This window comes from Oryctolagus cuniculus, chromosome 16 (assembly GCF_051225735.1).
Source record: "Oryctolagus cuniculus isolate XC-2025 breed Fujian yellow rabbit chromosome 16, ASM5122573v1, whole genome shotgun sequence".
Taxonomy (NCBI): domain Eukaryota; kingdom Metazoa; phylum Chordata; class Mammalia; order Lagomorpha; family Leporidae; genus Oryctolagus; species Oryctolagus cuniculus.
Genome location: NC_142882.1, coordinates 17,903,058 through 17,920,791, shown reverse-complemented (window position 1 = coordinate 17,920,791; position 17,734 = coordinate 17,903,058). Strand labels below are relative to the sequence as shown.

The following is a 17,734-nucleotide window of genomic DNA, read 5'->3' as shown; positions in this document are numbered from 1 at the left end:
CAAAGAAGAGGCAGTGACTGACGGGGTAGAGGTTGGGTTGACAGACTGGCAGGTTCCCCAGCACCCAGACCGCAGGGGCTCCGGGAAGGTGGGCGTCCGCTTAGTCCAGCAAGGTCACCGCCCGCGGGCTCACGGCCGTCCTGGTCACCCGGGCCTCCCCAGCCCCCCAGCTCCCCAGCCCGGTTCACGTCGGAAGAAACTAGAACCTCCGCGCCCGCAGGTGCCCGGCCAGGGCGCCGCGGGAGCCCCGCAGCCGCGCTCTTCCGGGCTGGAGGCCGCGAGCGGAAGTGACGTCACGGGCCGCCGCCGTCTCTTCCGGAGCCGGCGGTGCGCGGCCAAGTTCAGTTGTTGCTTGGTGGTCTTCCGTCTGAACCTGGCCGTGGCGAGCCTGGGTGAGGGAGGAGCCGGTGACCGAGCAGTGGGGAGGCAGCAATGCGGCCGGGGCCCGCGGGGCGGCTCGGGCCGGCGGCGCTCGCGCGTGCGGTGCCCTCAGGAGCCAGGTCGGGATGTGCCCTGAGGAACACGGCCCCTTGCTCCTTCAGAAACCTCTATTTTCTGTGTGACTTTTTTATTTTTTTCCCCCAGAAGGGAAGGGATTTGCCTCATTTCCGTCGCGCTGGCTGCGGTCGTCGGAGCGGGCGGTGCCGGCGGGAAAGTAGGTGCGGGGCTGGGCGGGGGCGGCTGCCTTGCGCTTGTGCGAACACCACTTCCCTGGGAATCATTGCTTGTCTCTGCGCGGCCTGCGTTCCGTTCTGCTAGCAAGACCAAGCCACCTCTTTTCTTACGGCGCCTGTGGCGCCTGCACGTTTCTGTGAGCAGAAAGCAAACGTGTGGAGACCGCACGGCGTCCTACATAAAACAAGAATTTTCCTGCACTCTCCAGGCCCGCGTCTCCCCGCAGAGCTGCAGGACAGGGGCCCCGGGAAGAAGCGATGAGGTTTTGTTGCACCGCTACTATTGTATTTGCATGTATCCTTGGCTCTGGCCCAGAAAAATGAAATGCATTTTTTTGTGTGAACTGTTTGAAAGAAAATAGGAAATTTGATGCCTGACACTTGAACTTTAAAAGCTTGGCAGTACATCTGCTATAGATCAAGACATTGTCCTGTTAAAACCACAATACTGTTATTTGAACCAAGAAAAAAGTTAAATATTATTAATAGCTGCTATGTGTTAAAAGGCAAAATCCGCCGGCGCCGTGGCTCACTAGGCTAATCCTCCGCCTAGCGGCGCCTGCACACCGGGTTCTAGTCCCAGTCGGGGCGCCAGATTCTGTCCTGGTTGCCCCTCTTCCAGGCCAGCCCTCTGCTGTGGCCAGGGAGTGCAGTGGAGGATGGCCCAAGTGCTTGGGCCCTGCACCCCATGGGAGACCAGGAGAAGCACCTGGCTCCTGGCTCCTGGCTCCTGCCATCGGATCAGCGCGGTGCGCCGGCCGCGGCGGCCATTGGAGGGTGAACCAACGGCAAAGGAAGACCTTTCTCTCTCTCTCTCTCTCTCACTGTCCACTCTGCCTGTCAAAAAAAAAAAAAAAAAAAAAAAAGGCAAAATCCTCCACATTGTTTTCCAAGATGTGATTTTGGTTGTTTTAGATCTAACGTGTTTTATACATTGTCCTGTGTCTTTCAGTCTCTTGTTTCTTTTTCCTGTTGTCTTTCTGGAGACTCTCATGTTTGTTCAGAAGGTCACACATTTTAATACTTCTAATTTCATTCTTTTGATGTGTTTAAATGTTTTCTCCATTTCTTATAGTTCCTGTAAACTGATGCAGACCTGAATGGTTGATTAAGGCACAGAGCAAAAAAATTCACTCTAGGGCTATTCTTTTTTTTTTTTTTTTTTAAGGGAAATGTTTATTGTTGGGTGGGGGAAGCCCGATGGGCACCAGGGAGAGGGCAAGAGAGAGATAAATCAGTAGAGAGTCTTTAGGGCTTTTCTTAGGGTGCTTATAAACTAATGGAGCAGGCTGGCATGTAATTAAGCAAATAAATGCATTATCACAAATAGGTGAGAGTCTGGAAGTAAACTGCAGTGTTGTTTTCTCTTTGAGAGTAGGATCAGGTGTATTCTTACAAAGTATAAGTTGTATTTTTTAGCCATGTTGAAAAGGAAATTGAGTAGGAAAAGCATTTTTGTTTCTTAACTGCTTAGGAAAGTGAGTATGAAATGGAGAAAGTGTTTGTTTGGTTTTGGTTTTTAAAAGATTTACTTATTTGAGAAGCAGAGTTACAGACTGAGAGAGGGAGAGACAGGGGGAGAAATCTTCCATCTGCTGATTCACTCCCCAAATGGCCGCAAAGGCTGGAGCTGGGCCAATCTAAAGCCAGGGGCCAGGAGCTTCTTCCCGGTCTCTCAGTGGGTGCAGGGGTCCAAGCACTTGGGCCATCCTCCCTCTGCTTTCCCAGGTGCATTAGCAGGGAGCTGGATCAGAAGAGAAGCAGCCAGGAGACAATCCAGGGCCCCTATGGGATGCCCGCTATGTCACTGCGGTGGCCCCCTGTTTTGTGTCTTAACCTCTATGCAAAACACCTGCTCTGGAGGTATTTTTTTTTTCCGAGTGAGTATCCACTGAAGGTGATATGGCCCTCCAGGTTGTACTCCAACAAAGCACTCGGACCACTAGGAGTAGTAGAAAGACTGGTAGTTAATAGAGTGATGTGTTCCTGTACCTGATGGGATTTTGTGTGTGTACATTGGGTGTTCTGTTGCTAGATGTTTAGGTTCATATTGATCCCATTTGAGGTGAGGAGCAACTTGGCCTGTGGGACAGATCTATGGTTAGTGAGTTCCAGGGGAGTATGCTCCCTGCATTGGGCCTTATGGGAGCAGGGCAAGATTGAAAAGTTAGGAACAAAACCAAAAGATAGCTCAAGGCCTGTGTCATGATAGAGATTTATTTGTTGGATTAGAAATTGAAAAATAGTTGTTTGAGGACATCATTATGTCTTTCAGTAAAACCAGTTATGTGGGACCTGTTAGGGAAATCGTTCCTTTCCTAGGGTTTGGCATTGTATATTTTAAGAAGTGAAATAAGTGTGTTGGCTACTACAAGTTGAGAATTCACGAATCAGAAATCCAGAATCTAAAATGGTCTGAATCTTTTTTTTTTTTTTTTTAATTTGAAAGGGAGAGAGAGACAGACACAGACAGACAACACTTCTACCCGTTGGTTTACTTCCTAAATGCCTGTGACAGCCACAGGCTGAAGTGAGGAGCTGAAAACTGAATTCCTGACTCCTACATGAGTGGCAGGGACCCCAGGACTTGAGCCATCACCTGCTGCCTCCCAGGGTGTAATTATTAAGAAGTTGGAGTCAGGAGCAGAGCCTGCCAGGCACACCGCATTTGAGATGTTGGCATCATAAGTGGCATCTTCCTGTGCCAGATGCCTGCCTCTGAAATCAGAAACTTTTTTTTATTTGTTTTTCTTTGGAAATCAAACTTTTTGAGCACTGACATGACACTCAAAAACATTCAGATTTGGAAGCGTTTGAGATTTCAGGTTAGGGGTGGTCAACCAGTAAAGTCTATACTAATAATCCAAGGTTCCCCCACACCCACCCCCAAATTGAGAAAATGGGAACGTTTATGGTCCCAAGTATTCTGGATACAGGATACTCAACTTGTACTAATAATGTCTAATTGACGGGAATACGGAATGTTGTAGGAAGGCTTTGTTTTGTGGAGCTGTGTGATTCTGTTTTATATTTTGGGCATTGTTCAGGCAAGAGATTCCCCAGGTTTTTATTTTCACCTTGACAGAGAAAATTTTTAGGTAATGGGCCATTAAGTCTAGAATAGTCATGGAGATGGGGCAGTGTATTGAGCAGGGCATCCAGTGCTAATGTGAGTGCCTGAAGGTTGGCCATGTGTGGCCGTGGTGGCCATTCTTTCTGGCTGAGGGATGGAGAGCCGCAGCTCTCCTCTGAGCTCTATCATGTATGATGGTAAATACTACCCCTTACTTGTGGTGTGAACGCCTATTCCTGTTCCTGCTGTTAGCCCCAAGGGGTTTGGGGTAGACATCTGCTGGCACCCTGGCATCTGGCAAGGGACTGAGGATGGGGTGAGCTACCACCTCTTGAAGGTGAAATACACCAGGCTGCCCATGTTTGCTGAGGCCCTAGTAGTCCTGTGATGCTTGTGGGATGCTGTTAGATGCCCTAAAGCACAGTGGGAGCTAGATTTGGAGGGTCACAGGCCCTGGGTCTGTGGGACCCTGTCTAGGAGAGTCCGATATGTGGCCATTTTTTAAAAAATTAATTTATTTGAAAGGCAGAGTTACAGAGAGGCAGAGACAGAGTGTGAGAGACGTTGAAATTCCATCCGTTGGTTCATTCCCCAAATGGCCGCAATGGCTGGAGCTGTGCTGATCCAAAGCCAGGAGCCAGGAGCTTCTTCCAGGTCTCCCACGTGGGTGCAGGGATCCAAGGACTTGGGTTATCCTTCACTGCTTTCCCAGGCCATTAGTAGGGAGCTAGATTGGAAGTGGAGCAGCCAGGACCTGAACTGGCACCCGGCCCCTCTAAATGTTTGTGAAATAGGTAATCAGCCCCTTTATTCCCCTTTTGTTCTCTTTTAAGTAAAGTATTTGGAATGGCTTGGATCTCTAGGTGCCTAAAGTATTTTTTCCTTTACCTTTGGACGTTCACCTCACAAGCTCCTGGTGGTTCTGAGTGGCGTCCATTTGTGATTCTTATGGGGTAGTGTCGTAGGGCAGCACACGCAAGGGGAGGCAGCAACACAGTGACAGTAGATTCTGGCCACATTGCTGTCAGTAAGATGACTGTCATCCTCCCGGTGAAGGCTGGGAACTCTGGTGACCTCCGTAGGTACTCTCCCCAGCTCCGTGGACCATCAGAATGCAGGCTCGTCCTCATCTATGCCTTTGACCCTTAGTGAAGGCTTCACAGTGTGATCTGTGTCCCTGTGACCAGCGTGGGAAGTGGTAGCAGCTTGGCTGTCGCCCTTCTTGCCCTGTTCAGGCTGGCAGTTGGCGGGCCCTGAGAGCGCTTGGGTTTCCCGAGTTAGGGAGGGGCGTTTCGTAACACTGGACAGTTACACCAGGCTGCAGTGCCCAGCAGTGTGGAAGGACTCGGCAGCCATCGATCCTTCCCCAGTGGTGTCGACCGCAGGGGCGGGCCAAGTGGTAAACCCAGAGCACTCCAGAGGGGTTTTATTGGTCCTTGTGGCTATAACCACACAACTGCTTGCTGTGCCAATTCTGTGACCCTGTTTCAGTCTGGATTTTCCATCTTGTAGTTCACTCCCCAAATGGCTGTAATGGCCAGGGCTGGGCCAGGCTGAAGCCAGAGGCCAGGAACTTCTTCTGTGTCTCCCAAGTGGGTGGCAGGGACTCGAAAACTTAGGCCATCTTTTACTGCTTGCCCGGGCACAATAGCAGGAAGCTGCTTTGGAAGTAAAGCAGCTGTATCTTGAACTGGCGCTCATACGGGAGGCTAGGACTGCAGGCAGTGGCTTAACCCTCTGTGCCACAGTGCCAGCCCCTAGATTGAACTTTGATCATGTTGAGAGGTACAGGTTAAGTATTCCTAATCTGAAAATCTGAAAATTTTTGAGCACTGACATCAAGCTTAAAAAAGTTTTAGATTTCTGAGCATTCCAAATTTTGGAGTTTTAGATTAGGGGTGCTGAAGTGGTAAAGTCTGTGCCAATATTCCAAAATCAAGAAAACTCCAAAATCTGAAACATTTCTAGGCGCAAACCTTTTGGAGAAGGGTTCTTCAACCTGTGACAACAAGCTGTGAGGCGTTAGAGACAAACTTCACTGCATTCAAGACCTCATTCCCACTCCCTAAACTGAATAATGTTGGGCTAATTATGAGTGTTCTCTTAATCTAGTTGTTTTTTCAGTGTTAAATAGAAATAATGGAATCTACTGTGAAGGGTTGTTATAATTAAATGAGCTTATGTACTATCTCTTAAACCTGACATACACTGGTTGTCAGTAAATAGCAGTTGGTGTTGCTAATACTGTTACAGAGAGTACAGTTTTCAGTGTCTTTTACATAGATTATTGATAAGTAATACTTGTTGATTGATAGAAACAGGTCTCCATTAACCCTGAACAAAGAGGAATGGAGGTTGCCACTTCCTTTGTGGATTCCTAAGCTGTCCGGAGATCTTGTAATCAAGGAAGAGACTGGGCACGTTGCACCATCACCCTCACAGGATGGCGGCTGTTGATTTGACTCATGGTAAGTCCTGCTGATGCCCCCTTTCAGAGACTCTGCTTTAGGTTTTCTGTGTACAGTAAGGGGCCCAGTGGGTGACCCTGCGCAGCCACGCTGCCCTTTCACTTAGCAGGCCAGGGAAGGCCATGGTCTCATTCACCCCCCTGGCATCTGTGCTTTGGGAAGAGGTGCTGCCTAATCTTTGTGAGTTTTATCCTCATAGGCAAATAGTTACATTTCCTTACCTGTATGATGAAACTGATCTTTTTCTTGATGGGCAGCATGACTCAAAACCCCTTTCCCGGCTGTAGGTGAGCTAGAATGGCTCTGGCAGCATATGGCAGTGTGTGTGTGTGAGAGTTTTCATGAGTGTGCAGGATTCTGTGGGAATTTCAAACATGGATGGAATGATTACTAGGCATGTGCATGTAGAATTTATGGGCAGCTCTGGATTCTCATGCCTGCTTTCTTTTCCATGAGGTCTTCTTTACAGGGACCCAGTGAGCCTTCTTGAACAAGAGAGAGCAGCAGAACGGATGTTGGCTGACTGCTTCACAGATTGTTACCAGGTATGCAGAAACTGTCATTCTACAAAATGACCTACTTGCATCCAGCAGGAAGACACATTTCCATCTAGGCAGATTTGTTTCCAGAGCTGCTCCTTCCTTTTAAAATAATTAGTATTGTCTATATATGTGAGAGGCAGACACAGACCAACAGAGCTCGCATAGACTGGTTCACTCTCCAAATACCTGAGATAGCTGTAGCTGAAGCCCAGAGCTGGGATTGCAATCCAGGTCCCCAAATGAGTGGTAGGAACCCAATTACCTGAGTCATCACTGATGCCTGCCAGGGTCTGTATTAGCAGGAAGCTGGAGCCAGAGACTAGAGCTGGGACGCAGACCTCTGACACTGATGTGAAACACAGATATCTCAACTGCTAGGCCAAATACCTGCTCTGACAGCAAAAACGCCTCATGCAGGGACTGAATCCCCAGTTGAATTTCCCTAGAGAATGGGACCCCTCATACTGTTGGGGCATTACCTTGAAATCATCCAAGGTTTTCATGTTTACTAATTACTCTTCCCTTATGGTGCTGACTGTATGTTTCTATGTTTTTTTTTTAAAGATTTATTTATTAATTTGAAAGGTAGAGTTATGGAGAGGCAGAAGCAGAGAGAGAGAGAGAGAGAGAGAGAGAGAGAGAGAGGTCTTCCATCCACTAGTTCACTCCAAAGATGGCCACAACAGCCGCAGCTGTGCTGATCTGAAGTCAGGAGCCAGGAGCTTCTTCCAGGTCTCCCATGTGGGTGCAGGGACCCAGGGACTTGGTCCATCTTCTACTGTTTTTCCAGGCCACAGAGTGCTGGATCAGAAGTGGAGCAGCCGGGACCTGAACCGGCGCCCATATGGATTGCTGGCACTGTAGGTGGCGGCTTTACTTGCTGTGCCACAGTGCCAGCCCCCGACTGTATATTTCTTATTTTGCTGGGTGCCCTGGCAGATGGTAGGGCAAATAAACTGTCTTTTGTTTCATGAACTTACTCATCAGCATTTATCAAGCATTTGTGGTGTGCTCACGAGTGTCCTGTGATGGAAGGAAGTAAGATGAGAGATGCCCAGTGAGTGGGTGTGGATAGAAAAAGGGATACACAGGACTTTTAAACCCTGGGATAGACAATGGGAGGCCCCAGTACCCTGTAGAGGCAACAGTCTCCCTTCCTCATTCTCCAGTGAACACTGGTGGAGATATTACTTGGCTCAAACCAGCATGTGTGTGATGGTTTAGGAGTCAGTGACCTTTGATGATGTGGCTGTGGACTTCACCCAGGAAGAGTGGACTTTACTGGACCCAGTTCAGAGAAATCTGTACAAAGATGTGATGCTGGAAAATTATGAGAATCTGGCCACTGTAGGTAAGATCAACATCATTCCATGTAGCCTGTTAGGAACAAATTATATTATAAATATGGTATCTGCAGAAAGTTCCTGGAAAATGCATGTTATGAAAAGATTATTCACAGATTTCAAAATTTTTGTTTACCAAAATAAACTTTTTTTTTTTATTTGACAGAGTTAGACAGTGAGAGAGAGACAGAGAGAAAGGTCTTCCTTCCATTGGTTCACCCCCCAAATGGCTGCTACGGCTGGTGCTGTGCCGATCCGAGGCCAGGAGCCAGGTGCTTTTTCCTGGTCTCCCATGCGGGTGCAGGCACCCAAGCACCTGGGCCATCTTCCACTGCCCTCCGTGGCCACAGCAGAGAGCTGGACTGGAGGAGGAGCAACCGGGACTAGAACCTGGCGCCCATATAGGATGCCGGCACCACAGGCGGAGGATTGACCAAGTGAGCCACGGCGCCGGCCCCAAATTAAGCTTATCTTTTAATTCCACTTTTGCTGTGAAGATGTTTTTTTAAAGATTTATGTTATTTATTTAAAAGGCAGAGTGAGAGGGAGAGAAAAAAAAGAAATCTTCCATTTGCTGGTTTACTCTGCAAGTGGCTGGAATGGCCAGAGCTGGGCCAGGCCAAAGCCAGGAGCCTGGAACTCCATCTGGGTCTCCTATCGGGGTGACAGAGGCCCATTCACTTGGACCATCTTCCACTGCTTTCCCAGGTGCATTGGCAGGTACCTGGATCAGAAGTAGATCAGCCTGGATTTGAACCAGCGCCCTGATATGGGATGCTGGTGTCACAAGTCATAGCTTAACCCGCTGCACCACAGTGTCATCCCCTCCACAAAGTTTTTGAAGTTCCCTCTTACTGTGTTGCAGAATTGGTGGTGTCACCTCCAGAAACAGTGCAAGATAACAGACGTAGCCCTTCCCTAATAGCGTTTAATCATCATGACGTTTCCCAGAACGTGGTCTGAAGTCAAGAGCATCACTCTCACTGTCTCCATCTTTGACAGACTCGGTCAGAATGTCTGTGACTGGGGCCCTGTCATCTGCATTTGACGAGCTCTCCAGATGATATGATGCACTGTAATGTTTAGGAGTCAGAGATGCAGTTACTTCTCCTATGAGAATGAAGATCTCTTCATTTCACTTTCTTTATTTTCTACTCGATTAAAAGCTTTAGTGCTTTGAAAAATGTGAATGTAAACCTAAATTTGGGTCTTGGGGGCTTGGAGATAACCAGCTGTTTAGGAGCACAGACAGAGATGAGAATTTCACTTTTAGCCCTTTTGAAATAATTTCATCACTTTCATTGGAACTGTAGTTCTTGAGCCGTTGGGAGGTGTGCCATATCTTGAATGAGCCTCTTCCGTAAGTGTACCTTTCCCTGCACACAGGATGTCAGCTCATGAAACCCAGGCTGATTTCTTGGTTGGAACAAGAAGAGTCAAAGACAGTGCAAAGAGGTCAAAGAGGTCTCCAAGGTCAGTGCTTCTGAAGACTGATCCTGATTAATAAGTTCAGTATGTTTGTAAGTATAATGAGGAAACGTACAATGTTTATTTTTCACTTACTTGAAGCGCAGAGTGACAGAGAGAAAGTTCTTGTATTGTTTACTGCAGGAACAGCCAGGACGAGGCCAAGCCAGAGTCAGGAACTTGTAACCCTCTGGGTCTTCAGTGGCAGAGGCAGAAGTACTTGAGCCAGCACCTGCTGCTCCTGGGGAAGCTTCAGAAGGAAGCTGTATTGGAAGCAGAGTAGCTTGAGCTCAAACTGGTACTTCAGTATGGGATATGGGCATCCCAGATGGCAACTTAACCTACTGTGCCACAACACCTGTATTTTATCAGACGTATTTCTATCTCAGATGATTGAGATAAGTTTTCTCAGAAGTTAATGTTCCCGGGGCTGGTGCTGTGCTATAGTGGGCTAAGGCCCTGCCTGTGGCTCCGGCTTCCCATATGGGCACTGGTTTGTGTCCCAGCTGCTCCTCTTCTAATATGGCTCTCTGCTATGGCCTGGGAAAGCAGTAGAAGATGGCCCAAGTGCTTGGGTCCTTGCACCTGTGTGGGAGACCTGGAAGAAGTTCCTGGCTCCTGGTTTCAGATTAGCTCTGCTCTGGCTGTTGTGGCCATTTGGGGAGTGAACTAATAGGTGGAAGACCTTTCTCTGTCTTTCCCTCTCTTTCTCTAGCTCTACTTCTCAAATAAATAAGTAAAAATCTTTAGAAAAAAATGAAACTTTAAAAAAAGGAAAAAAAAGTTAATGTTACCCCAAATTAAGAAAAAGGAAAAAAATAGGCCAATGTTGTGGGGCAGCGGATTATTGGAGCACCAGTTTGAGTCCTAGCTGCTCCATTTCCAGTCAGCTTCCTGCTAATGTACTTGGGAAGACAATTGAGCCTGGCCTGTTACAGCCATTTGGGGAATAAGCCAGCCAATGGACGATCTCTTTGTCTCTGTCTCTTTTCTCTGTCACTCTGCCTTTCAAATAAAATAAACCTTTTTAAAAAAAGAGCAATCAGAGGGATATTCTCTAAGATATTCTCTAATGTCCCTGATGATATTCCTTTGGGACTAGCAAGGCATTGCAGTGAGCTACATGTATTATGGTAAAATGTGTGTTCAAAGACATTGAGGCAAGGGGAAGAATGTAAAGGCAAAAATAGGAGGACTACATCAGATATTTTGAAATACTAGTATTTGGCCACAATAATTAATAACCAGGGTGACATCAGTTAAGGTGACAGACAGTTGCTAGGCATATGTCCTTGTAGAAGTTCTTTAAAGTATTTGTTTATTGGAAATACAGTGTTGTGGAGGAGAAGATGACGAGATTTTATCCCCAAATGCCTGTAGCAGCCACAGATGAACCAACCTGAGCCAGGAGTAAGAAACTCCATCTGGGTGTCCCATATGGGTGGCAGGAACCAAAATACTTGAGCTGTCATCTGTTGCCTCCCAGGCATGTTGGCAGGAAAGTGAGGTGTGAAGTATCTAGGATATAGCCAGACACTACAATATGGGATGTGGGGTTCGCAAACTGTGGCTTAACCCCATGTAGCACAGCCCCCACCCCTGAAGTACTTTTTGTGTAAGGTTATGGTGGCTTCTTTGTAATGTGGTTCTTGCAGTCTTTTATGATAGTTATTCCCAAGCAATCATGTGTGAGAATCTTCCTTATTTTTTCACAAGTGACTCCTTTCTGCTTCTGACAACTTTGTATTAGGATATCTTCAGCTTCCCTTTGTCCATCTACTCAGGCTTTCCTCTGATCTCACAGTACAACCTGTTAGGCTTAAGTTCATTGTTTTGATGTGTTCTGCTTGCCTTGTACTTTCTACGTTCCTTCTGTGCCAATAGTTGAATTCATCTTCAGTTTTAGATTTCATAGAATCAAGCTGTAATAAACTACCTAAAATTTTGACATCCATATCCTTAACTTTGCCAAATTGTCAACATAATCAATATTGTCAAAGCTGTCTTTTCTGGGCCATATTTAATTTGAAAACAATTAAAAATCATCCTGTGATTTTCAGCTCCTTCTGCCTTCCATTTTGGTTTCTAAGCCCTTGTATTTCTTTTCAACTTCAGAATGGAAAGTGCAGCTTAATGCTGGAGGGTTGGCACACCAGGAGGCTACACTGAAGGGACACACCCCCAGTGGGATGCAAGTGGTAAGATTACCTAGCAGTATTTCTTATTTTCCATTTTTATGAAAGATTTTGAATTCCATTATATAAAATGAGTGGAATGAGAGATAATTGAGAGAAGTAGCATTGACCCAGGAGAGCTGTGTCTCTGGAGAGGTACTTTGAATATGATGGATTTGGGGATGCCTCAAACCTATAGTGATAGTTATTGCTTCAGAGTTCCCACAGGTATGCATTTTCATAATATAACTAGATAGTAGAGATTTTCCATCTGCTGGTTCATTCCTAGTTAGCCACAGTGACTGGGGCTGGGCTAGGCCAAAGCTAGAGCCTGAAAATTTGTCCAGATTTCCCACATTGGTGGCAGGGGACAAAGCAGTTGGGCTATCTTCTACTTTTCCAGGTACATTACAGTGAACTGGACTGGAAGTGAAGCAGCTGGGACTCGAACCAGCAATGCATATAGGATGCTGGCATCACAATTGGCAGCTTAGCCTCTGTGCCACATTGCTAGCTCTGATAGTAAATCTTAAAACAGTTTAATGAAACTATAGAATTTTTAAAAAGATTTTTTTTTTATTTGATAGATTGAGAGAAGGATAGAGAATGAGCAAGCTAGCACACGAGATAGAGATAGATACCTTCCATATGCTGGTTCACTCCCCAGATGGCTGCAACAACCAGGACTGGGCCAGGCCAAAGCCAGGAGCCTGGAACTCCGTATGGGTCTCCAACGTGGGTGGCAGGGGTCCAAGTACCTGGGCCATCTTCTGCTGTCTTCACAGGAACACTAGCAGGAAGCTGACTTGGAAGTGGATATGGACTGCTGGCATCACATGTGGTGGCTTAACCTGCTGCACCACAATGCTAACCTTGAGAAGTATTTTTAAGATTAGAGTAGTTGGCAGAGCATTCCATTAGAAGCCCCTTACCATTTTACTTTAAAGAAATCAACAAGGTAGGAGCTGTGTGCATGTGATTAGAAGGGCAGAATGGAGGTGATCATCATATTAATGTTTCTGTATTCAGATGCATGTAGTCTATTAATGAGTCTGGATTATGCTTTAATCATCAATCCTCCCTTTATCAACAGACAAGAAACCACAGTGGAGGAGAACTCTGTGACCCTAAGCAGTGTGGGAAATTCTGCAATGAACACTCTGGACTTGAGACACACATGAGAATGCAGTGTACAGGGAACACTTCTGAATGTGATCAGTGTGGAATAGACTTCCTTCCTCTACACAGGAAAACCTCTTCTCAAGAGGTTTTGAATCCATGTGGAGAAACCCTCAGCCTAACCCCAAATCTCACATACCAGAAAATATGTACTCAGGAGAAACCCTTCGAGTGCAACGACTGTGGGAAAGCCTTTGTGAGCCTGTCACACCTTCAGACACACAGCAGAACTCACAGTGGAGAAAACCTCTATGAATGGAAGCACTGTGGAAAAGATTTCATTCACTCCACAGCCCTTGCTGCGCGTTTACAAACTCCCAATGCCGAAAAGCCCTTCCAGTGTAAGGAATGTGGGAAAGGCTTCAGATATTCTGCATACCTTAACATCCACCTGGGAAGCCACACTGGAGGCAACCCCTATGAGTGTGAGGAGTGTGGGCAAACCTTCACTAGGTCTTGTCAGCTGACTCAGCATAGAAAATCTCATACTGGAGAGAAACCTTACAAATGTAAGGAATGTGGCAAAGCTTTCACTGTGTCCTCATGCTTGAGCCAACATTTGAAAGCTCACACTGGAGATAAGCCCTGTGAATGCAAAGAATGTGGCACAGGCTTCCCTAGATCTCAACTTACTGAACACCTACAAACTCACACCACAGAGAAGCCTTTTGAATGTGAAGTCTGTGGAAAATCCTTTAGAAATTCCTCTTGCCTGAATGATCACTTTCGAATTCACACTGGAATAAAACCCTACAAATGTAAGGACTGTGGGAAAGCCTTCATTCAGAACTCAGACTTGACAAAGCATGTACGAATCCACAGTGGAGAAAAGCCATATGAGTGTAAGGATTGTGGGAAAGCCTTTGCGAGGTCCTCTCGCCTTAGTGAACATGTGAGAACTCACACTGGAGAAAAGCCCTTTGAATGTGTCAAGTGTGGGAAAGCCTTTGCAATTTCCTCAAATCTGAGTGGACATTTGAGAATTCACACTGGAGAGAAGCCCTTTGAGTGCAAGGAATGTGGGAAGGCATTCACACATTCCTCCAGTCTGAATAATCACATGCGGACTCACAGTGCCAAAAAGCCATACACATGTTTGGAATGTGGGAAGGCCTTCAAGTTTCCCACGTGTGTTAACCTTCACATGCGAATTCACACAGGGGAAAAACCCTATGAATGTAAACAATGTGGGAAAGCCTTTAGATATTCTAATTCATTTCAGTTGCATGAAAGAACTCACACTGGGGAGAAACCTTATGAATGTAAAGAGTGCGGTAAAGCATTCAGTTCTCCAAGTTCCTTTCAAAATCACGAAAGAAGGCATGCAGAAGAGAAACTGTCAATATAAGGAAAAGCCTAAAGGTGTTGTGTCCTCATTCACTTTGGAAGATATGAAATAAGTCAGTGGGGGAGAAATCTGATCAATGTTAAGGAATGTGTAACCATCTTCATCACTAATCTCAGGGCTTAATGAGCACGTAAGAGTTTACTGTGAAGATGATCATATATCAGTAGAGAATGTGAAAAGATTTCACAAAATCCTCAATACTTACATGTCAGAAATCTCACTGTAGAGAAGTCCTATGAATGTAGAGAAAGTGGGAAATCTTGAATCAAGACATTAATGTGCATATCAGGATACTTCAGAAGTTCATGGAAAAAATGAAATTAAAAGATAAGTATATTTTGGTGCAGATTATTTTGGAAATCTATGCAGAGTTTTTTCGTAATGTGTGTTTCCCATGAACTTTTGAAGATACCTTGTATGTGAATTCCCTTTGGAGAGGAAATCTTATAATTTGAAAGACCTTCCCCTGCCTTCTTCACCAGCATTAATTTTTTGAAACCTTAATGTCTAGGTCCTCACAATATAACTGCATTTGGAATAAGATATTTAAAAATGTGATCAGCTTTAAGTGAGGAGATTAGGGTCAATCCCTAAGTCAACACCATTTGTGTCTCTGATAGACACATGGAAAAAAACCTGTAAGGTCACCGGAAGATGACCATCTGCAAAGCAAGGACAGAGGCCTGTAGTAGATCCGTCTATGAGGGTAGTTCAGAAAGATCATGGAAAATGGAATTAGAAGGTAAGATGATTCCATGCATACCCATGTTATGGCCTCCAGGGAAACCAGCCCTAACCACACCTTGATAATGGGCTTTCAGCGTTCAAAATTTTGAGACAATAAATTTTTCTTGCTTAAGCCATTCAGTCTGGTATTTTGTTATGATGATACTAGGAAACTAATAAGGCATGTGGGAATAACTTTAGATATTTCACAAGCCATACTCTTTATTTATGAACCCAGTATACAGGGAAACCTTATGAATAGCGTGTGAGAAAGCCTCCATTAAGTTTTCAAAACTTTTTTCATTCTCTTTTTTTTTTTTTGCCCATATTCATTGTTTTTTTTTTTTTTTTTTTTTTTATCTTTTATTTAATGAATATAAATTTCCAAAGTACGACTCATGGGTTACAATGGCTTCCCCCCCATACTGTCCCTCCACCCACAACCCTCCCCTTTCCCACTCCCTCTCCCCTTCCATTCACATCAAGATTCATTTTCGATTATCTTAATATACAGAAGATCAGCTTAGTATACCTTAAGTAAGGATTTCAACAGTTTGCTCCCACACAGAAACATAAAGTGAAAAATAATAGATGATTTTTTTTTAAATGATGATGAAATCAGATCAGACCTATTGTCATGTTTAATCCCAGTGAGAGTCAAGTTGGGAATTGACAATTTCTTTTTTTTTTTTTTTTTTACAGAAGATCAGTTTAGTGTACATTAAGTAAAGATTTCAATTGTTTGCACCCCCATAGAAACACAAAGTGAAATATACTGTTTGAGTACTCGTTATAGCATTAAGCCTCAATGTACAGCACATTAAGGACAGAGATCCTACATGAGGAGCAAGTGCACAGTGACTCCTGTTGTTGACTTTACCAATTGACACTCCTGTTTATGGCATCAGTAATCTCCCCATGCACCAGTCATGAGTTTCCAAGGCTATGGAAGCCCCTTGAGTTCTCCAACTCTTATCTTGTTTAGACACGGTCATAGTCAAAGTGGAGGTTCTCTCCTCCCTTCAGAGAAAGGCACCTCCCTCTTTGAAGACCTGTTCTTTCCACTGGGATCTCACTCACAGAGATCTTTTTGCCAGAGTGTCTTGGCTTTCCATGCCTGAAATACTCTCATGGGCTTTTCAGCCAGATCCGAGTGCCTTTAGGGCTGATTCTGAGGCCAGAGTGCTATTTAGGACATCTGCCATTCTATGAGTCTGCTGAGTGTCTCACTTCCCATGTTGGATCACTCTCCCCTTTATTTATTCTATCGGTTGGTGTTAGCAGATACTAGACTTGTTTATGTGCTCCCTTTGACTCTTAGTCCTTTCATTATGATCAATTGTGAACTGAAATTGATCACTTGGAATAGTGAGATGGCATTGGCACATGCCACCTTGATGGGATTGAATTGGAATCCCCTGGTATGTTTCCAACTCTACCAATTGGGGCAAGTCAGCCTGAGCATGCCCCAAATTATACATCTCTTCCCTCTCTTACTCCCACTCTTATGTTTAACAGGGATCACATTTCAGTTAATTTTCAACACTTAAGAATAACTGTGTGATAATTACAGAATTACACCAGTCATATTAAGTAGAACAGACAAAAAAAAATACTAAGAGGGATAATGTATTAAGTTGTTCATTAACAGGGCTATGCTGATCAAGTCACCATTTCTCATAGTGTCCATTTCACTTCAGGAGGTTTCCTTTTTGGTGTTCAGTCAGTTGTCACTGATCAGGGAGAACATATGGTATGTGTCCCTTTGGGACTGGCTTACTTCACTCAGCATGATGTGTTCCAGATTCCTCCATTTTGTTGCAAATGACTGGATTTCGTTGTTTCTTACTGCGGTATAGTATTCTAAAGAGTACATATCCCATAATTTCTTTATCCAGTCTACCGTTGATGGGCATTTAGGTTGGTTCCAGGTCTTGGCTATTGTGAATTGTGCTGCAATAAACATTAGGGTGCAGACCGCTTTTTTGTTTGCCAATTTAAACTCCTTTGGGTAAATTCCAAGGAGTGGGATGGCTGGGTCGAACGGTAGGGTTATATTCAGGTTTCTGAGGAATCTCCAGACTGATTTCCATAGTGGCTTGACCAGTTTGCATTCCCACCAACAGTGGGTTAGTGTCCCTTTTTCCCCACATCCTCGCCAGCATCTGTTGTTGGTAGATTTCTGTATGTGAGCCATTCTAACCGGGGTGAGGTGAAACCTCATTGTGGTTTTGATTTGCATTTCCCTGATTGCTAGTGACCTTGAACATTTTTTCATGTGCCTGTTGGCCATTTGGATTTCCTCTTTTGAAAAATGTCTATTGAAGTCCTTGGCCCATCTCTTAAGTGGGTTGTTGGTTTTGTTTTTGTGGAGTTTCTTGGTCTCTTTGTAGATTCTGGTTATTAACCCTTTATCTGTTGCATAGTTTGCAAATATTTTTTCCCATTCTGTCGGTTGTCTCTTCACTCTCCTGACTGTTTCTTTTGCAGTACAGAAACTTCTCAATTTGATGCAATCCCAATAGTTGATTTTGGCTTTGACTGCCTGTGCCTCCCGGGTCTTTTCCAGAAACTCTTTGCCTGTGCCAATATCTTGAAGGGTTTCTCCAATGTTCTCTAATAACTTCATGGTGTCAGGACGTAGATTTAGGTCTTTTATCCACGTTGAGTGGATTTTTGTGTAAGGTGTAAGGTAGGGGTCTTGCTTCATGCTTCTGCACGTGGAAATCCAGTTTTCCCA

General features: G+C 45.1%; 1 protein-coding gene across 44 annotated transcripts; it reads left to right on the top strand.

Moving 5' to 3' along the window:
- The first annotated feature begins 262 nt into the window (after positions 1-262).
- On the top strand, positions 263-15,131 carry ZNF266 (zinc finger protein 266). 44 transcript variants are annotated; one of them, XM_089316377.1, is made up of 8 exons: positions 265-392; positions 586-655; positions 6,069-6,215; positions 6,685-6,760; positions 7,982-8,108; positions 9,487-9,573; positions 11,683-11,765; positions 12,835-15,131. In XM_089316377.1, the coding sequence occupies exons 4-8, from the start codon at positions 6,728-6,730 to the stop codon at positions 14,266-14,268; spliced, it is 1,764 nt and encodes a 587-aa protein (XP_089172503.1). In that variant the 5' UTR covers positions 265-392; positions 586-655; positions 6,069-6,215; positions 6,685-6,727; the 3' UTR covers positions 14,269-15,131. The 44 variants fall into 44 exon arrangements, with proteins under 44 accessions (XP_051694012.2, XP_089172503.1, XP_089172494.1 ...); XM_089316368.1 differs by having other exon boundaries at positions 6,672-6,760; XM_089316380.1 differs by having other exon boundaries at positions 6,672-6,760; positions 7,927-8,108.
- Positions 15,132-17,734: the final 2,603 nt, after the last annotated feature.